Below are 17,369 nucleotides of genomic sequence, written 5' to 3'. Positions count from 1 at the left end.
TTTTTCAATTTTTCATCATATTTTTTCATTTTTTTTAAATTAAATTAGATGAGATTATATAAATAATGGTATGTAAAGAAAGCCCCTTTTGTCCTGAAAAAAACAATATATAATTTGTATGTGAACAGTAAATGAGAGAGCGGAAAATTACAGCTAAACACAAACACCACAAAAGTGTCAAAAAGATGCCTGGTCGCAAATGTACAACATCGCAAAAAAAGTCCAGTCCTTAAGGGGTTAAAGGCTCATTTTAAACATCACTGCTGGGGTGAACGCTGGTGATTGATGCTCCACTTTTGAGTCTTACCAAAGAAATATGATAAAAAGAAACCAAAAGAACTTGTCTGGTTATCGCTGTGAAACCTCAATATCATCACATTTCCAGAAGATGTCAAAGAATCGGGCACATCAGTGTTGCAGTATTTGCCCAGGACTGGGGAAGTTGATCTGGCACCATCAATTATAGTCAGAGAGTCACAGGAACAACCTGAGCAATCTTGCAGGTCAAAATCAATAAATTCCAGAAACACCTAGAAGAAAAGGCTCATCCTATATTAAAGAGCACATTGTAAGGATTGTGTTTGTAGTTCTTTAGAACTCAGCAAGTGCCTTCATTGACATAACAGAAAAGCATAGTATATTTTCTATTATTCATGCACTTTGTTTCTTACTATCGATTCATTTTTTCTCTTAAACTATATATGATTCAAAATTGCATTAACCCCTTAAGACCAAAGACCAAACTTCTGGAATAAAAGGGAATCATGTCATGTCACACATGTCATGTGTCCTTAAGGGGTTAAAGAACACACAATAAAACTTACTTAACATGTTTGCTATGTTTTTGTTTTCCAGAGAACACGTTCTATCTTTTTATAATCTGTATTGATACCCTGGTTGACCTTACTTTAGACTGTGGTGGAGCTATAATGGACCATTCAGCATCTATATTGTTGGGATATGCCTTGCCATAGGATGGAGAGATGATTCTTCCAGAAGGGCTGGTTAAAGTTCCTCCATAAGAAACTGTATGTAAATAAATGTTATTTAATAAAGCACAAGATTCCATTTAACAGTTACAAAGCAATTGTCCCATTTGCACAGGTGCAATCTTTTTACCTGAAAGATTGAATTAACTAAACACACAACAGAAGAATTATGTATTAAGGGAGAACATCAATACACCTAATATTGTGCTGTAGTGACCAAAACACATTAAGTACTTCAAGTATTACATATTCTGCTTCAATATCTTTCTATTAGTAACTGAATTATCCTTTAATTTGTAATGTGTATGTTTTTAGATGGCAAAATAGATGTTTATATGACATAGTTTGTCTTCAAAATCAGGATATGGAAACTGAACCTTCATTCACAAAATGTCCAATAAACTATAACCCATACTATCTGTTTGATTATAAAGGTAATGTTTACAAAACAAGATATATGGTAGTATCGAAAAAAAGGAGGATAAAGCCCTTAGTTGATTTAAACACCTAGTAATGTTAAAAAGCTATCAAACATTTTTAGAAAAGAGTTCCATACATGTTAAATAACATTACAATTTATATATTAATGCAAAAAGACATTTTCAAGCCATTGTGAGTGCTGCATTTGTGTTAACAGGGGGTATGTACCTGTCTCATAGAAAGCATTAAATCTGCTAAGATATGGTGTCTGATTGCTCATGAATTCTATTAGCATGCTATTCCCAAAAGAGATAAGTGGTGGGATTATTCCAGCTCCACAAGTCTTGTCCAAGATAACACTAGAAGATTTGCTGTTCCCATCATAAACCTTTATATAGCTGTCAGAGCATCCAGCGGAAGCAGGGATATTAATGTCACTGAGCTGAAGATGAACCTGGGTAAAGAAGATCACAATGTGAGGGTTGAGATTAGATCAAAGGAAATGTCAGTACAGAACACGATAAATAGGTTTAAATGTCCAATTAATTATAGAACTGTGTAATAAGAATCCAAAAACAAGAAGAAATTATATTTAATCATGTTAGCTTTATACCAACCAGTTTGAAAGAGTCAGTTTGAATTAACCAGAGGCAACTACGATCTTGTCCGAATGAGACATTGTCAGTTGAGAAAGACCCTGATTGATCCATTAGTTTCACTCGGCAGACATCTAAGGAAACAAAAAGGTTATGTTTTTTAAAATATTGCTGAAAAATTCTGGGCAGTTATAGGACATGCAACTAAAGGATCAGGGAAACCAAAATAATGTATTCGTTAAGAGAACAAATGTGTTGACATTATAAATATTAATATCAGAGAAATTCTTACTGCAGTTATAGAGTTTGTTAAGTTTGATCACATCCAGGTGGCTCATTCCTATACTCTGTCCAAGTGGTAAAGAAGCATTGCCTTTTGCAGCTATGGTAGCGTGACCAGGGGTGTTAGTGAAAGCCGTACTGTAGAGAGAGGCATGAGGTTTTTATACCCAAGAAGAAGGACAATATCATTTTTAGATAAGACAACATTGTGGATGTTCATAAAATGTACTCACTTTTGATAATGCATGACTGATGTATAATCATACGGAAGGTTCATATTGTTGCTGTCCTCGATGTTAAAGTTGAACTTGTTTGCTAAAATGAAATATATTTGCAAACAATATAAAGGTTATTATTCATCTTACACGGATAGTGTTGACTAATTGTTTACAGGCTATTAACTAGGTGAATAGATTTATCAGTCAATTTCTCCTCACTACCAAACATTCTATGAACATTATAGTCTGATTTTCCATGGGTTTTGGTTTTGCATATATGGTTTAATTGCTTACCATCACTGATGTACTTCCAAAAGATGTCAACATGGTTATCTCTGTCACTCCTGCTATGTTCATGGAAAAATCCCAGAGAGTGCATAAGTTCATGTTGGATTGTTCCTGAGCCCAGGCAGCCTGACTTGTCCAGACTGACAGTCTGTTTGCCACCTTGCCTTGCTACATTTGACCAGCACCTAAGAAATTATGTAGATAAATGAATTAAAGAACATTAACTATTATATAGGCATTGTTTCAGAGAATACAATTTATAAAAAAGGAATAAGTGAGTTAAATTTCAGACAAGCTAGTTTTATTAAGCAGATGCTGTGAAACCAAATCTGTCAAACCAAACTTGATCCTGTTCAGTGTTTCCAAATTGTCATGTGAATTGAGTTCTGACCAATCTCCCTTATGTGTAAACTCACCCATTTCCAGATTCAAGGCTCAGATAGTCCCATTGTGATGTTCTCTGAACAAACTTCACACAGCTCATGAGTTCAATCTGTTTCATGGACTCAGTAATAAGCAATTTCTGAATGCTTGCTGAAGAGATAAGATGAGATTTTGTTAAAAAACAAAAACATTCAAATATGTTTAGTAAACAAATGTTTATAATAACTTACAGTATACTGAGGAAATAACATAAGGGACAGGAACCACTCCATCCGGGGATGCCGGCCAGAAGCAACTATAGCAATTCTTCACACCCCGGCCAGTATTAATGACAATGTCTCCATGCACTAGAGGCTTGCTAATATCTGGAATTAAAATGGCAAAATATTTATGAAACAGACTTTGTAAATTAGGAAAGAATGAGGAATAACATGCTAAAGTAATAGCAAGCAACCAAACAAAACATTAACGTCTCTATAGGAGTACACAAGTAATCTGTATTATAAGAGGGCAATATGAAAAAGTATATAATCTTCAGTAAAGGGGATCTGACTGGAGAATCCCTGATTATATAAACTCAATATGCTTGATCACATTAAAAAGTGTGTGTGCTTCCTTGTGCTATTAAGATAGGTGTCATATATGACCCAGTGAATATCATTATCACCAATTAATTCCGTATTAGTAAATGTAGATGTGAAAAAGAAAAAGAAGAATAAGAAACATAGTGATAATGATCAGAATTAACTATGTTAATATGGCAGAGACAATTCTGAAGGACTCAAGATCTTAAAAATGAATCCCATGTCCTGCTTTCTTGTCAATATAAGACCTGCAAGAATATCGATCTTGTACTGCCTACCTAAAAAACACAAACAGTTTACTATACTGACTGGCAGACCAATTTTGTTTGGAGTGGAAAATCTAACTCAGTGTATGTAGATACATTTCTGAGGATGTTAAAGACACCAAGGAAACTCTTAACTATCTCTCTTCTATCATGGTTTCCTCAGGTTTTTTTTTCTGCAGTTTAGATGTAGAATTCCTATATTCATCTATACCACACAAAAATGGTATCAAAACACACTAGAAGGGTCCTTGAATCAACGAGTTAAGCTCATTGAGCACACAGTGAATTTTTGTAATTGAACTGTTGTCTTTTACCCTCCCTCATAATTATTTCCTACGTAACAACATGTTCTACCAACAGGTGCAGGGGACTGTAATTGGGATATCATGTGCCCCCTCATATGCCAACCTGCAGTGGAAAAGAACAAAAAATGTTTCGGAGAAGTGTATCCATATAAACAGATTTATCCACACATTGAAAATATATATCAACAATGTGTTGGTTATCTCGACAGGTACTTTGAAAACCTTTGAGTTTGTAAAATTATCAAATATCAAACATCTTATCCTCAAATTTACCAAGAAGGGGGAAAAATTCTATCTTAACTTTTTGCACTTTACAATTTCCATAGATGAATCAAACCATCTACAAATCACTCTGTATAAAAAAGCAACAGCTACAAACAAAGTTCTAAAGTGGAACAGTTATCATCCAACACCTTTTTTAAAAAAGGTATTCTGGTAGAACAGTACCTATGAGTTCAGAGAAACTCTTCCACTTTATAGGATTTAAGCAACAATCCTCAGTTTTAAGAGCACAGTTAAGGGAATGAGGATACTCTAACAGTTGCCTTAAAGTGGCATACAAAAGGGCCCTTGACATGGATAGGGAGATCATTCTGAAGTACACTAAAACTGATTTTGCTGACTTAATCTGCTGTTTTGTTGATTTTGATACAGGCTTGGAGGAGGCCAAATCAATTCTAAATAGATTTTGGCCCCTACTCACACAAGATGTACACCTAAAAGAGATACTAATGACCCAATCATCAATCACAGCAAGGAGAAACAGCAGCCTAAAAAGGTCTACTTGTTCCAAATCATCTTAGGTACATAGGGAAAACAGCTGGTTGAAAAATACATTGGTGGGCACATATCAATGTGGAGGATGTATAGCTTGCAAGCACTCGGGTGGCATTCCTCGGCGCCCAGACAGTTCAGTGGCGGAACTACTGCTCATGGGGCACATCAGCTGGCTCATGTTCTTAGGGCCACCCGATGGGTATTCTTTCTTCATTGCTAGACAGGGGCCCTGTGGCTGTCTGGGAGCCATTTCCTCCCAGCTTCTTACTAAGAGCACTGCACAGGCAGAGGCAGCATGAAGAATGAGCGACACCAAACCCCACCTTAACATCAACAAGCCACCCTCCTGGACACAAAAGGTAAGCTAACAAGAGGATAGCTGCAGATATAAAAAATATCACATATATGTGTTTATGTGCATGTCATATTGCATGTGTGTGTGTCTGTGTCAAGGTGTGTGTATGTGTCAGTGTGTATATCTGTTTGGTCATCTGTGTGTCAAGGTGTGCATCTGTTTGTCTTTATGTGTTTTTCAGTGCGTGTATCTTTGTGTCTGTGTGCATATGCATCTGTTTGTCAGTGTATGCATCTGTTGGTGTATATATATGTCAATGTGTGTGTCAGTGTTTGTGTGTGTCTGTGCATCAGTGTGTCAGAGTGTGCATCAGTGTGTATGTGTGTGTTAATCTCAGTGTGTATCTGTGTGACATGGTGTGTGCATGTGTCAGTGTTTGCGTGTGTCAAGGCTCAGGTTGCTTATATCTGTGTGTGTATATGTCAGTTTGTATATGATTTTGTGTGTATGTGTCAGCAAATTTATATGCATCTTTGTGTTAATGTATATGTATATCTGTGTAAGTATTTATGTATGTGGTAGTGTTTGTGTGTATCTGAATACATCCAAGCAATCAAACACCAACACCACATGTAAACATACTCCTGCAATCTAACACAAATATTACATATTAAACACACGTATGCATTCATCCTCCAAAATTATATACAAACACACGCCTTCACTCAAACACCAATACTACACACAAATGTACATCTGCATTTAAAAGCCAACATTACATCCAAACACCCCTGTATTAAAACACTAAAATTATATACAAGCACACCCCATCACTCAACACCAACACTACACACAAAAGCACACCTGCATTCAAATGCAAACACTACACCCAAATATACCACTGCTTCAATGGCAACAGGACATACAAATACACCCCTATATGCACAAACACTGCTCACAAATACAACCCTGTCAGGATGGTCAAATGGTAGATTACCATTTGGCATAACATCTTTGCAGTTCAACCTTTTGGCCACTCTTGTACTAGAGGAGGGCCCAAAAAACCTTCTTGAACCAGGGCCCTCTCGACATTAGTTATGCCACTGCCCAGACTGCTTGGAGAGACTTGAGTCCAGGAGAAATATGGCTGTACAGTGCCTGGGCCCCACAGTTCCAATGTGCACATTTATATAGTGATTATACTAGGCTGAGCTGACTCCATATTTTTAAGTACCCTAACTGCAACATTGTATATGTATATATACTCCCCCTCTTGTATGGGGGAGTCTTAGATTACAATTATTAGGCAGAATTAGTAAATTTTCATTCATTCCATATATGTGGATATTATCTCTATCTAGTTTAGTTGCTAACTTGGTTCCCTGGTTTATTAGGCTTTACCCAGGATTTACCATATTGAAGTGCATGTGAGGCAAAATTTCTATAAAGGCATTGATATATATCCACTAGGGCATGGAATATATGCCTTTTATAGATCACTTAGTGTATACTGAAACTTGTTATGTAAATAGTTTAGTTGAATGGCCCTTGTCCAAATGCATCAATAAAGGATACTCCTAATACAAGCAAAAACTGGTGTGGAGAGGTTTATTCTTTTTTCTCTTTTTTACTTCTACATTTATCTATAACACTCAACCTATTAGCACAAGGGCTTTTTAATATGATGAGGCATACTGAGTTTACATTCTCCAGTCAGATCCCCTTTACTGTGGATTATATTCTTTTTCATAGACATTTCGGGTTAGGCCCTGTGCTATTGGAGAAGTCCTTGTTTAAGCGACCTCTCTCTCTTTTTTCCCCTATCCTTTTGCATGTGGGCAATATTCCCACAGGTTTATGAATGCACACAGTACACAGATCATTAGACAGTGAAATATGTTTCACCTGTAATATTTTATCACACCTTCCATTGTTCTTGCCCCTTACATACTATATATGTAGATATTTAGGACTTGTGTCTTTTCTTTTCCATTTGTCTGTATTTTCCACCATTAACAGAAATCTTGCATCATTTAGTATGATATCTAAAGGTGCTGGTAAGTAATCAAGAGAGAACGTTTAAAGGCAAACTCTCCATCAGGGCCTGCCAATGTCTGGAATAAAATAGATAATTTTCATAAAACAGTCTTTAGTCAATAAAGTGGAGCTGTCACTTCTGTGGAATTTACACCATTGATTAAAACATTAAATTACCCATAAAATGTTAACCATGGTTTTCATAAGATGTTATATTTGTTATTACATTTGTATTAAAGATTTAGCAAATTACATCATAATCCAGTTCAGATAAGGCAAAGTCAGGGTAAACATTGCATTATAAGGTAGAAATATAAACACGGTTTCATTTCTCATATTTTCTGTATGTTTTCTCTATGTTTATTGACAGTTGCATTGTCTAACTGTGAGATTAGATGTAATCACCCAGTTGCAGCTTAAAGAAAGTTGGATTTTTCTAAGTGAACTAGCTAACTAAACTTTATTTGATATCCAGATTACCAAAATGATACGTCATGAACAATGAATGTTTCTTTCCATGATTCTAAGTATAAATGATATATTTCTAATTGTATTACAATGCATTTTTATATCTATTTATTTTGTACATTCCAGTAAAGTTAAATTAGTTTATGTAAAATAAAACAGGTGTATTATATCAAAGCTAAATGTCATTATTAATTAATATTAACAATACATATATACATATGTTTTAGTTTTTCTTTTTATTTAGATGAGATCAATCATTCACGAATTCCACTAGACATGGAATCCATGCATCTCATTAACAATATTATGCCATAATATATATGTGGTTCTATTTGCCTTTAACATATTCCCACGACTTACAAGATAATCTTTACATAAAAACATACATAGAATTAAGTGTACACTCAGTGTAGGAAATTAGTAATAAAAAACCACCACTGGTGTGCATGTGGAGCGCTAACAATTTAACAAACTCACCCCTATGGGTTAACATACACATGTATGAAGACGTATATCGTAACAGTGTATCTGCAACAAATATAAATACAGAAAATGGGGCAAGTAACGTCTTAATAAATGTAGTGAGAAAATATAATCGGTATGGTCCCACTCACATGTAGCAGAGACCTATAGGATAGGCTCAAGTCTCAACAGCCTGCGTGTACTTATGGTGACACGATACCCAATCGATCCTTACGGCGTCAAGAAGTCCTTATGCATAAGAACTTCTTGACGCCATAAGGATCGATGCATAAGGACTTCTTGACGCCGTAAGGATCGATTGGGTATTGTGTCACCATAAGTACACACAGGCTGTTGAGACTTGAGCCTGTCCTATAGGGCTCTGCTACATGTGAGTGGGACCATATAGATTATATTTTCTCACTACATTTATTAAAACGTTACTTTTCTGTATTTATATTTGTTGCAGATACACTGTTACGATATACGTCTTCATACATGTGTATGTTAACCCATAGGGGTGAGTTTGTTAAATTGTAAGCGCTCCACATGCACACCAGTGGTGGTTTTTTATTACTAATTTCCTACACTGAGTGTACACTTGATTCTATGTATTAACCTATAGGGTTGAGAGTCCCTATGTTTAGTGGTAGCAGCTATTATTGTTCATTTCATCACTAACTGGAAGCGCCTTAATAACACACATTCTGTATTTCGTATAAAAACATACATGGTGAACAGAAACTTGGAGTTTTTTGTCATAAATCTCACCTTTGTTTGCAGCTTCTATCAGTTCGAAAACTGTTTTAGCTTCTTTACGTAGGCCATTGATGGTTTCTGGAGAAAAGAGTTAAATCCAAAAATGCACTGTTAGTAATGCTGTGATGTTAAATCTCTGACTTTTGAAAAATCCACAGAATATGATAATAATGTTGTCTGTTATCCATAGAAATTCATGAGGGATCACAACATAAGAAACAAAAATGTATCATATTAATAACTATTGTACAGGTCTAGGCAATAATGTAATACTTACCTTCATATGCTTTATTGAAGACCTGTGGGGGGGAAAAAAATAACATAAATGTGGTCTGTGTTTGGACAAGATAACAATAGAACATTTCTAAACTAACCAATGCCTCTCTATCTCTGAATACATATTCATACCTGCACAGGTAAAGCCAGGCCAATCGTCCATTCAGCCACAATCAGCAGTAATATTTTGGTCAGCTCCATGGTAACTGTATAAAAGATCCTCCTATGTTCCTTATTGTCTGAATTATTGCAAATGAATAGTATATATACTTATACCAAGGATGAAGAGGCTGACACCATCACAACCCTAAGGGAGCCACACCTACATCCATAAACATGCATGAAAACTCTTATAACAAGTAAACCTTTAAAGACTATAATTATGTGCTTTCTATAATAAGTAAGTTATGACGATGTCAAATAGATAATAAACTGAAAAAAATATATCTGAAATATTTTAAATATATATTTTTTTGTTTAAAGTACTAATATAATGATATACAAAACAAAATGAAGTGTAGTACAAAATGCAGTAAACCGTAATACAAAACTTAGTGTGTATATTGCATAACGCAAAACAAAGTAAATGTTTTCACTGATGGAAATGCAAAATAAATTAAATATTTTCACAGACGGGTGAGGTTTTAAAAAAGTATTCCAATAACTAAAATATAGCTGAATTAACAACATTAGAGTAGAAAATAGAAATAGATAATACACAAACCTGATAAAGGTTACTTTTTTTTGTTTTGTTTTTTTGCTTTGGACCCTGGGTCAATAGACTCTTGAAAATTAAAAAGGCATTATCTCTCTCTATATTTATATATCCTTTGAACTTATTATTCAGAAATTGGTACTGAATTCTTCCATACTTGCACTTTTATAAATCTAGATAGATCTTTCTGTAATTATAATATGAGTAGCCAGTAATTTTAGTTCCGTGGTCCATGTGGGCATACACCTTGCTTGGGGTCTTGCATAAAAGGCCAGCTGTGGTTTCCATTAAACAGAATGGAAACCACATGAAGTCTTCATGAAGTCTTGGCTCATGTTTGTGGGATTGGAAAACTACATACTCTCTGGTGATTGCTTTTTCACAATACTCAAATGAGTATAATCACTAGCTCTTCGAAGAGCTGTTCCTGCTACGCTCTCTGAAGTAGGAGAGGTCTACCCACTGGAAGTTGGATCCTGGTGTAGGGTCCAGGGTGGGTGGAGGACGGCGAGACCCCAACCAAGCTGCGGTGGTTTATTTATTTATTTATTTATTTATTAAAAATTCTTAAGAAACGCAGTCTTATTACCCATAGGGTCTCGATGCGCATACCAGCAATAAAACAGACAAAACAATATCCAGCAAACAACAGCATTATAATCACATGCATTTTAACCAGGTTAAAAGTTTCATGTCATCCCATACGCCTGAGCAAATAAAACAGTTTTTAAGCTCCGGCGAAACTTCAGTAGATCATTCTCAAGTCTTAATGTCAGAGGCAGGGAGTTCCAAAATTGCGCTCCCTGAACATCACTCGTTCTCCCTCCGCACTTTTTCTTTTTAAAATTTGGAATCTTCAATAAGGCTAAATCAGCCGATCTCAAGGATCGACTGGGAGTATAGCGTGTGAATTTATCCTTCAGATAGTCTGGTCCCATACCATGGACTGCCTTATATACCAAACAACCATTTTTAAACAGAACCCGTTCACGAACGGGCAACCAGTGCAAGGCTCTTAATGATGGAGTGATATGGTCATTACGGGCCACACCCGTAAGTAGCCTTGCAGCTGCGTTCTGTATCAACTGTAGCTTGTGTATGATGTTCTGAGGCAGTCCAATGTACAGAGCATTGCAGTAGTCCAATCGGCTACTGATGATGGCGTTGACCACCGAGATTTGATCGGAGGGGGCAATGAATCTGAAAATAGACCTCAGAAGCTTCAGGTGGTAGTGGCAAGAGCTTACCACCTGATTAATCTGAGGCTTCAGTGTCAACCTGGAATCGAGAATGACTCCCAGATCTCTGACCTTAGTGGCAGGACTCGGAGATGGAGAAAACGAGTCCGGCCATGAGGGAAAGATACTATTCACCTCCTGGTTACTGAAGATGATGCATTCAGTTTTGGAGCCATTAAGTTTTAAATAATTGGCTCCCATCCACGACTGGATATCCTGTAAGCATGAAGAAAGATTGATTTGATCCTTCTTTTTCTTGGCCAGGCGAAAGTACAACTGGGTATCGTCGGCATAGATATGATAGGGAAGCATGTGGCGGCGGATGATATGGGTCAGTGGCCTCATATAGATGTTAAACAGGATTGGAGATAAAGCCGAACCCTGGGGGACTCCACACGTCAGGGAGATGTTAGAGGAGTAAAATGTCCCCAATTTTACCCTTTGAACCCTGTCGTGGAGAAACGAGGTCACCCAAGCTAGCGCCCTGTCATCCACACCAGCCACTCTTTGTGGAGTCTACAGTGCTTATGGTGTCTGGTGGAGTGCTTGTAGCCCTCAGTGAGCACTAGGAGAACCGATTGACAGAGGCACCCGGTCGGGGTGCCAGGCGGTCCATCACAGTAATTTTTAGAAGCAATGCCTGGCCCTGTCTTATTTTATATACAATTGTATTATTTTGCTGTGCTTTAACTTTATATATAAAAAAGTTGGTCAGCTTTCTTCCCTTTATAATAAATATACATTTTCATAAACTCCAGGTTTTTATTTACTTTAGATATTAGAATGTCATTCATTGATTTATTTTTCTTGGTTTGTGCGCCCAAGTTAATCAAATGCCCTCTAATAACGCTTTTGAGTTTGCACCACTTAACTGCTGGAGAAACGTCATTATCGTTACTCAGCCAGTATAACGCAATAATTTTTGCAATGTATTCCCGACTCTCTTTGGATAGAAGTAGTTTGCCATTTATTTTCCATTCTGGGGTGGGTCCATCAAATTGTGTCTTAAGTTAAAGCTTGACAACATTATGATTCGACCATGTGGTCGAGATTATTTTAGAGGCTTTTACCTTTCCCAGAGATATAGCATCATTCAGAATCATGTTGATTCTTGAATATGAGTGTTTTTCTAAAGCAGGTGTAATCTTCACTGGGGTGAAAGATGGGGTGAAAGATTCTGGGGTCACTGGGGTGAAAGATTCTCCAACTATCATAGTGAGCTGCTCTTAACAAAGTTTGATGAAATCTTCTTGCCTGATTAAAAAAATTTCAAGGAGGTCTTTTATATTGTTTGAATCGAATACACAATTAAAATCTCCCATCACCAGAACTGAACTTACTTTAAATGTATCCACTTTAGAAAGGAAATATTAAATATATTAAGTTTGGGAGGAATTAGGGGGGTAGACATTGGCTATTGTGTAAACATTACTGTTTATGCTACAGACCAAAGAGCATGGTCCTAGATTGGCAAGATTTAGCTGTAGGTAGACATCTGGCTTCTTCTGAAGAAAAAGACTGGCTGTTGCACAGGTGCTCTGAGAACACAGGTTAGTTGTGAAACCATTCTAAAATGCTTTGAAAAATGACACTGGGAATGCCTGGCACCATAGCCACTGCATTATGTTATAGCGGTAATGGTGCCTGGCCCTACCAGTGTAATTATCTGGAAATGTTAATGTAAGATCAGTGCGTCAATGGAAATATATTGATTTGACATACTAGGTATATGAATTAAATAAAATCCTGCATTTGAGCAACAGCAGAATGGGAACTGTGTCGCGCCATCATTGATTGGTGTTTTCACAGTGCTTTCTTTCAAATACCTTTTTTTTTTTTTTTTTTTTTTTTTAAGTAGAAAAAAGGTGGAAATAAAATTGCATGAAGCATGTCAAATATATATGATTTTCCCTGTGTTGTCCATGACTTATGTTTGCGTGCGAAAACCAGCATAGTCTTCATAAATCAGGTTCAGCATTAAAGGTTTCAGTCTGGAGGCTATGATTCAGACATACAAGCTAACAATTGCATTTAATTATGCACCATGGATATTTGGAAGTGGGAAAAATCAGTTAACAATAAACGCAGATGAACCAAATGGAAATATGAGTTCGACAAGTTGATGAGCAGTGGCTCCTGAATTTTGTCAACAAATGTTTTAAGGTCCAAAAATACAATATTAATATATAATATATAAGTGTATATAATATACAATGCAACTACAATATTGGTTATATAAATTTATTTAATATTTCTTATGCAGTCCTCATAAATTCTTATATAGTCCTTATTTAGGGTGGTTATATATATAATGATGGATGACAGAAATATTATTTATTATGGGATATACCTATATACATACATACACATATACATATATATATATATATATATATATAAAACAAAATGTAGAAAGCCCTTGCACTCACGCTTTAGTGAACGGATTGCCGGGTGCTTGAAATCCAGGAAAATTCAAATATATACAGGTAGTGATCAGCACTTTCTGACTTTTGAAGGTTAAAACTTAGTTTATTAGTCATCCATTAAAAATAAGATCAACGTTTCAGTCCCAGCAGGGACTTTCATCAGGATCAGGCATAGACAATGTAGTAAAACAGTGCATTTATATACAATAAATATAGGTGAAATTAGTGGAAAATGACTTCCCACTGCTGAGAATAGTGGGAGTGGTACCCCTGGCGTCTCCCATTGTCCCGTGCGCATGCGCGGACGAGGCCATGCCCCCACGTGCCGTGATGACGTCACGCGTTGCCGCGGCAATGGAAATCACATGGTGCTGGAATCAGGAAGTAGCATGCATGCTATACCCAGGTGTTATAGCAACCTGGCTATAAATCATGCAAGTCATAGTAAAAATATAGTGCCCACACTTCCGTAGGGTCTGGGAAGCCTGGGAGGAATACATCGACCCCTGAGCAAGCGCCCCACATTCCTGCAGGGAAATAGAGACTACCTTTCATGGGCGGACGCCTGCCTTCTCCCGACATCGGGTCCAACCCACCTTTTCTCACCCCTTCCCTTCCCCCCCCCCTTTTTTTTTTTTTTTTCTTTTTTCTTTTTTCTCTCTCTTTCTTCTCTCTCTCTCTCACAACCTCTCATACTGACCGGGGGGAGAACAATACTGCCATATACTCTAGCTTCCTCCTATCATACCACCGGTTTTCTCTTCTCTTCTTTTCTTTACTTGAAGTTCAGTTTGTTAAGAATGTTAAGAAGGTATAAAAGTTCAAAGTGACAGCTCATCACAGTGCAGAGACCACATGAGTTGCCCCAGTAACACAATGTTCACAACGACCTTACTGTAACCGTGAAATAACGTATTGCATACCCCAAACGCTGGCTTTTGCGAAAGCCCTTAAAAAGCTACAATAATTGGGTATCTTTCTTCACCACGACAGCAATAGATGCCTATTCGAAACACTAAAAACAAAAAGGTGACGGGACATGTCATTAACTGCAATATTGACTGCCCAAGTCCACTCCACCATGATTATCTGGGCTTCTGCGTAAGCCGCACTGTTGTGTTAACTATTGAATTGTCTTATTATGCCAATACGGGCTTCTGCGCAAGCCACCCAAATGTCTTATCAATTGCACATTGTTACGTGTCACGACCAAAAATAAAGAATTTTAAAAAATATATATATATATAGTGCCTATATCCTCAACCAAAACAGTGCTTCAATCTAGGAAAAGATAGGAAAGGGAAGGAGCTAAATTGGAAATTAAAAATAAGATTAAAATACATGGTACATACAATAAATTTAGATCTCCTGCAATATATATATATATATACATTTAATAACATAGGAAGTGGCTAACCTATCTCTATTGCAGGACATCTAAATGTATTGTATCAAGTCAAATATAAGTATCTTCTAATCAGAGGTCTTAAAGTGGACCAAATATACTTAATTTAAAGTGCTTGCTAAGTTATTATAAAGTGCTTTATAGATTAATAAAGTGATAGTTGTGTTCCGGAGCATGTGACTCCTACTTATTAAAGTGCTGTCATTATAGAACGTGCTATATTAAAGTGATGTTGCCATCTTGTAAAGTGCTATGATTTCAAATATAAAGTGCTGGAAAAATTAAAGTGCTGGAAAAATTAAAGTGCTGGAAAAATTATTCTGTGGGTGTTAAAGTGAAACACGTGCTTCATGATATTAGTACAATATTTACAATAACCATCTACCTATGTACATAAAGACAATGTCAGTATTCAACTAATGTACCAAATATAAATATATAAAAACCATTAAAAACATTATTCTTATTGCATAGGGGTTCAACTTTTAGAGAAATGAATGATAGGAGATCATCTCATTAAGTCTTTTGGGTGCAATCAAATTTAACTGGAAAATACACTGTGTCTCTCTATTAAGAAGAAGTTTGCCACGATCTCCCCCTCGCTTGGGTATAGGAATGTGGTCTATTGCAATAAATTTTACAGAAGAAAGTGGATGTTTCATATTCAAAAAATGTTGTGCCACAGGTTGTTCTGAGCGTCCATCTCGGTATGCCACACGTATAGCCGACCTATGTCCACGTATCCTCTCACATAGTGGCTTTCGGTTTTACCGATATATGATAACCCACATAGACATGTTAATTTGTACACCACGAATGGTGTTTTACACGTAATTGTGTGTTGTATTTTAAACACTTTATTGTTGTGCGGATGTTGAAAAGTTCTTGATGGGGTCATGTGGCTACATGTAACACACCCTAAACAACAGACACTACCACGATACTGGATTGCTGCTTCTTGACTGGAGCTTTTAGTCGGGTCTGTATGTACCACTATGTCCTTTAATGTTTTATTCCTTTTGAAACAAATCAATGGGTTTTCTTTGAACACTTTAGGCAAGGTATCATCGCTTGCCAGCATCTTCCAATTTTGTTTGACGATTTTGGCTATTTTAGGTGAAGCGTCATTATTGGCCATTGGGAATACCATTGCTGGTGGCTTTCTAACTTGCATATTGGCATTGGCATTTCTTGCTTCTTGTTGTGCCTTGAGCAACTCCTGACGTCGATAGCCTCTTTCGAGGAATGTTTTAGTCATCTCCTCTATCTGTTCTTCCATCTTGTGTTTATCCGAATTATTGAGTGCAACACTCAAAAATTGCACTTTGGGCAGTGATTCTTTCAGCATTCTTGGATGTGCACTTTTATTGTGCAACAATGTATTCTGGTCTATGTCTTTTTTTATACAGACAGTGTGTAATGCCTTGTTCTTTGATGGATATTTCCAAATCTAAATATTGAATAGTGGATGCACTGATATTAGATGTAAATCTGATTGGAGTATCTAGTTAATTCAAATGTTGAACCATTTCTTGCGCTTCCAATTCTGTACCTTTCCAAAAAATCAACAAATTGTCGATGTAACGAAAGTATGCCATTATAAGATGGTTGAATTTGGAGAAGATGTAATTTTTCTCATAAATATTCATGTAAGAGTTGGCATACATAGCGGCCATCGCTGCCCCCATGGATGTACCTGCAACCTGTAAAAACCAGTCCTCCTCAAACCTGAAGTAGTTGTTTTTAAGTGTTAATGATAGTAATTCTCGCACATATTCTATTGGTGGTCCTTGATATGTAGTGGCACAGTGGCAGCACGAAGTGTTTGTCTCATGGCCTCAATTCCTTCCTCATGTGGGAGATCTGTATAAAGATTTCTCACATCCATTGTTATCAAAATTATGGGATCCCTACCGAAGTCAAGTGAATTCATTTTTGTTATGAGTGTCGGTGTATCTCTGATGCAGGTTTGTATCTCAGCTATAGGTGCTTAAAATAGATGATCCAGCCATTTCACAATCGGTTCTAAAATCCCTCCAATCGCTGGCACTATGAGTCTCCTTTGTGGCTTAATAGGATCTTTGTGTACCTTTCATATAATGTATATAATTGAAGATTATACTAGCTTTAGTGTACTAATAATCTTAATTTTAGTAATGACAGGAGGCAAATATTTGCA

At 36.6% G+C, this 17,369-nt stretch overlaps 1 protein-coding gene across 1 annotated transcript; it reads right to left on the bottom strand.

Moving 5' to 3' along the window:
* Nucleotides 1–257: 257 nt before the first annotated feature.
* On the bottom strand, nucleotides 258–16,538 carry LOC134586117 (astacin-like metalloendopeptidase). The gene is made up of 13 exons (XM_063441626.1): nucleotides 16,127–16,538; nucleotides 9,539–9,645; nucleotides 9,408–9,429; nucleotides 9,143–9,208; nucleotides 3,408–3,542; nucleotides 3,210–3,327; nucleotides 2,800–2,978; nucleotides 2,521–2,602; nucleotides 2,298–2,425; nucleotides 2,027–2,139; nucleotides 1,638–1,863; nucleotides 908–1,026; nucleotides 258–530 (listed from the first exon to the last, which is right to left on the bottom strand). Exons 1-13 carry the CDS (start codon nucleotides 16,536–16,538, stop codon nucleotides 258–260), a joined length of 1,980 nt encoding a protein of 659 aa, XP_063297696.1.
* Between the last annotated feature and the right edge of the window lie 831 nt (nucleotides 16,539–17,369).

Source organism: Pelobates fuscus, chromosome 2 (assembly GCF_036172605.1).
Source record: "Pelobates fuscus isolate aPelFus1 chromosome 2, aPelFus1.pri, whole genome shotgun sequence".
NCBI lineage: Eukaryota > Metazoa > Chordata > Amphibia > Anura > Pelobatidae > Pelobates > Pelobates fuscus.
This window is presented reverse-complemented; position numbering and strand designations above follow the sequence as displayed.

What these genes read in the sequence shown, in the direction of transcription:
- LOC134586117 (XM_063441626.1), bottom strand. Translation starts at nt 16,538, where the DNA reads ATGCTGAAAGAATCACTGCCCAAAGTGCAATTTTTGAGTGTTGCACTC. An exon ending in TAACAAACTCTATAACTGCA is followed by an intron (nt 2,140 to 2,297) that starts GTAAGAATTTCT and finishes TTGTTTCCTTAG; the next exon opens with ATGTCTGCCGAGTGAAACTA. An exon ending in TAGCTCCACCACAGTCTAAA is followed by an intron (nt 531 to 907) that starts GTAAGGTCAACC and finishes CTTTTCTTCTAG; the next exon opens with GTGTTTCTGGAATTTATTGA.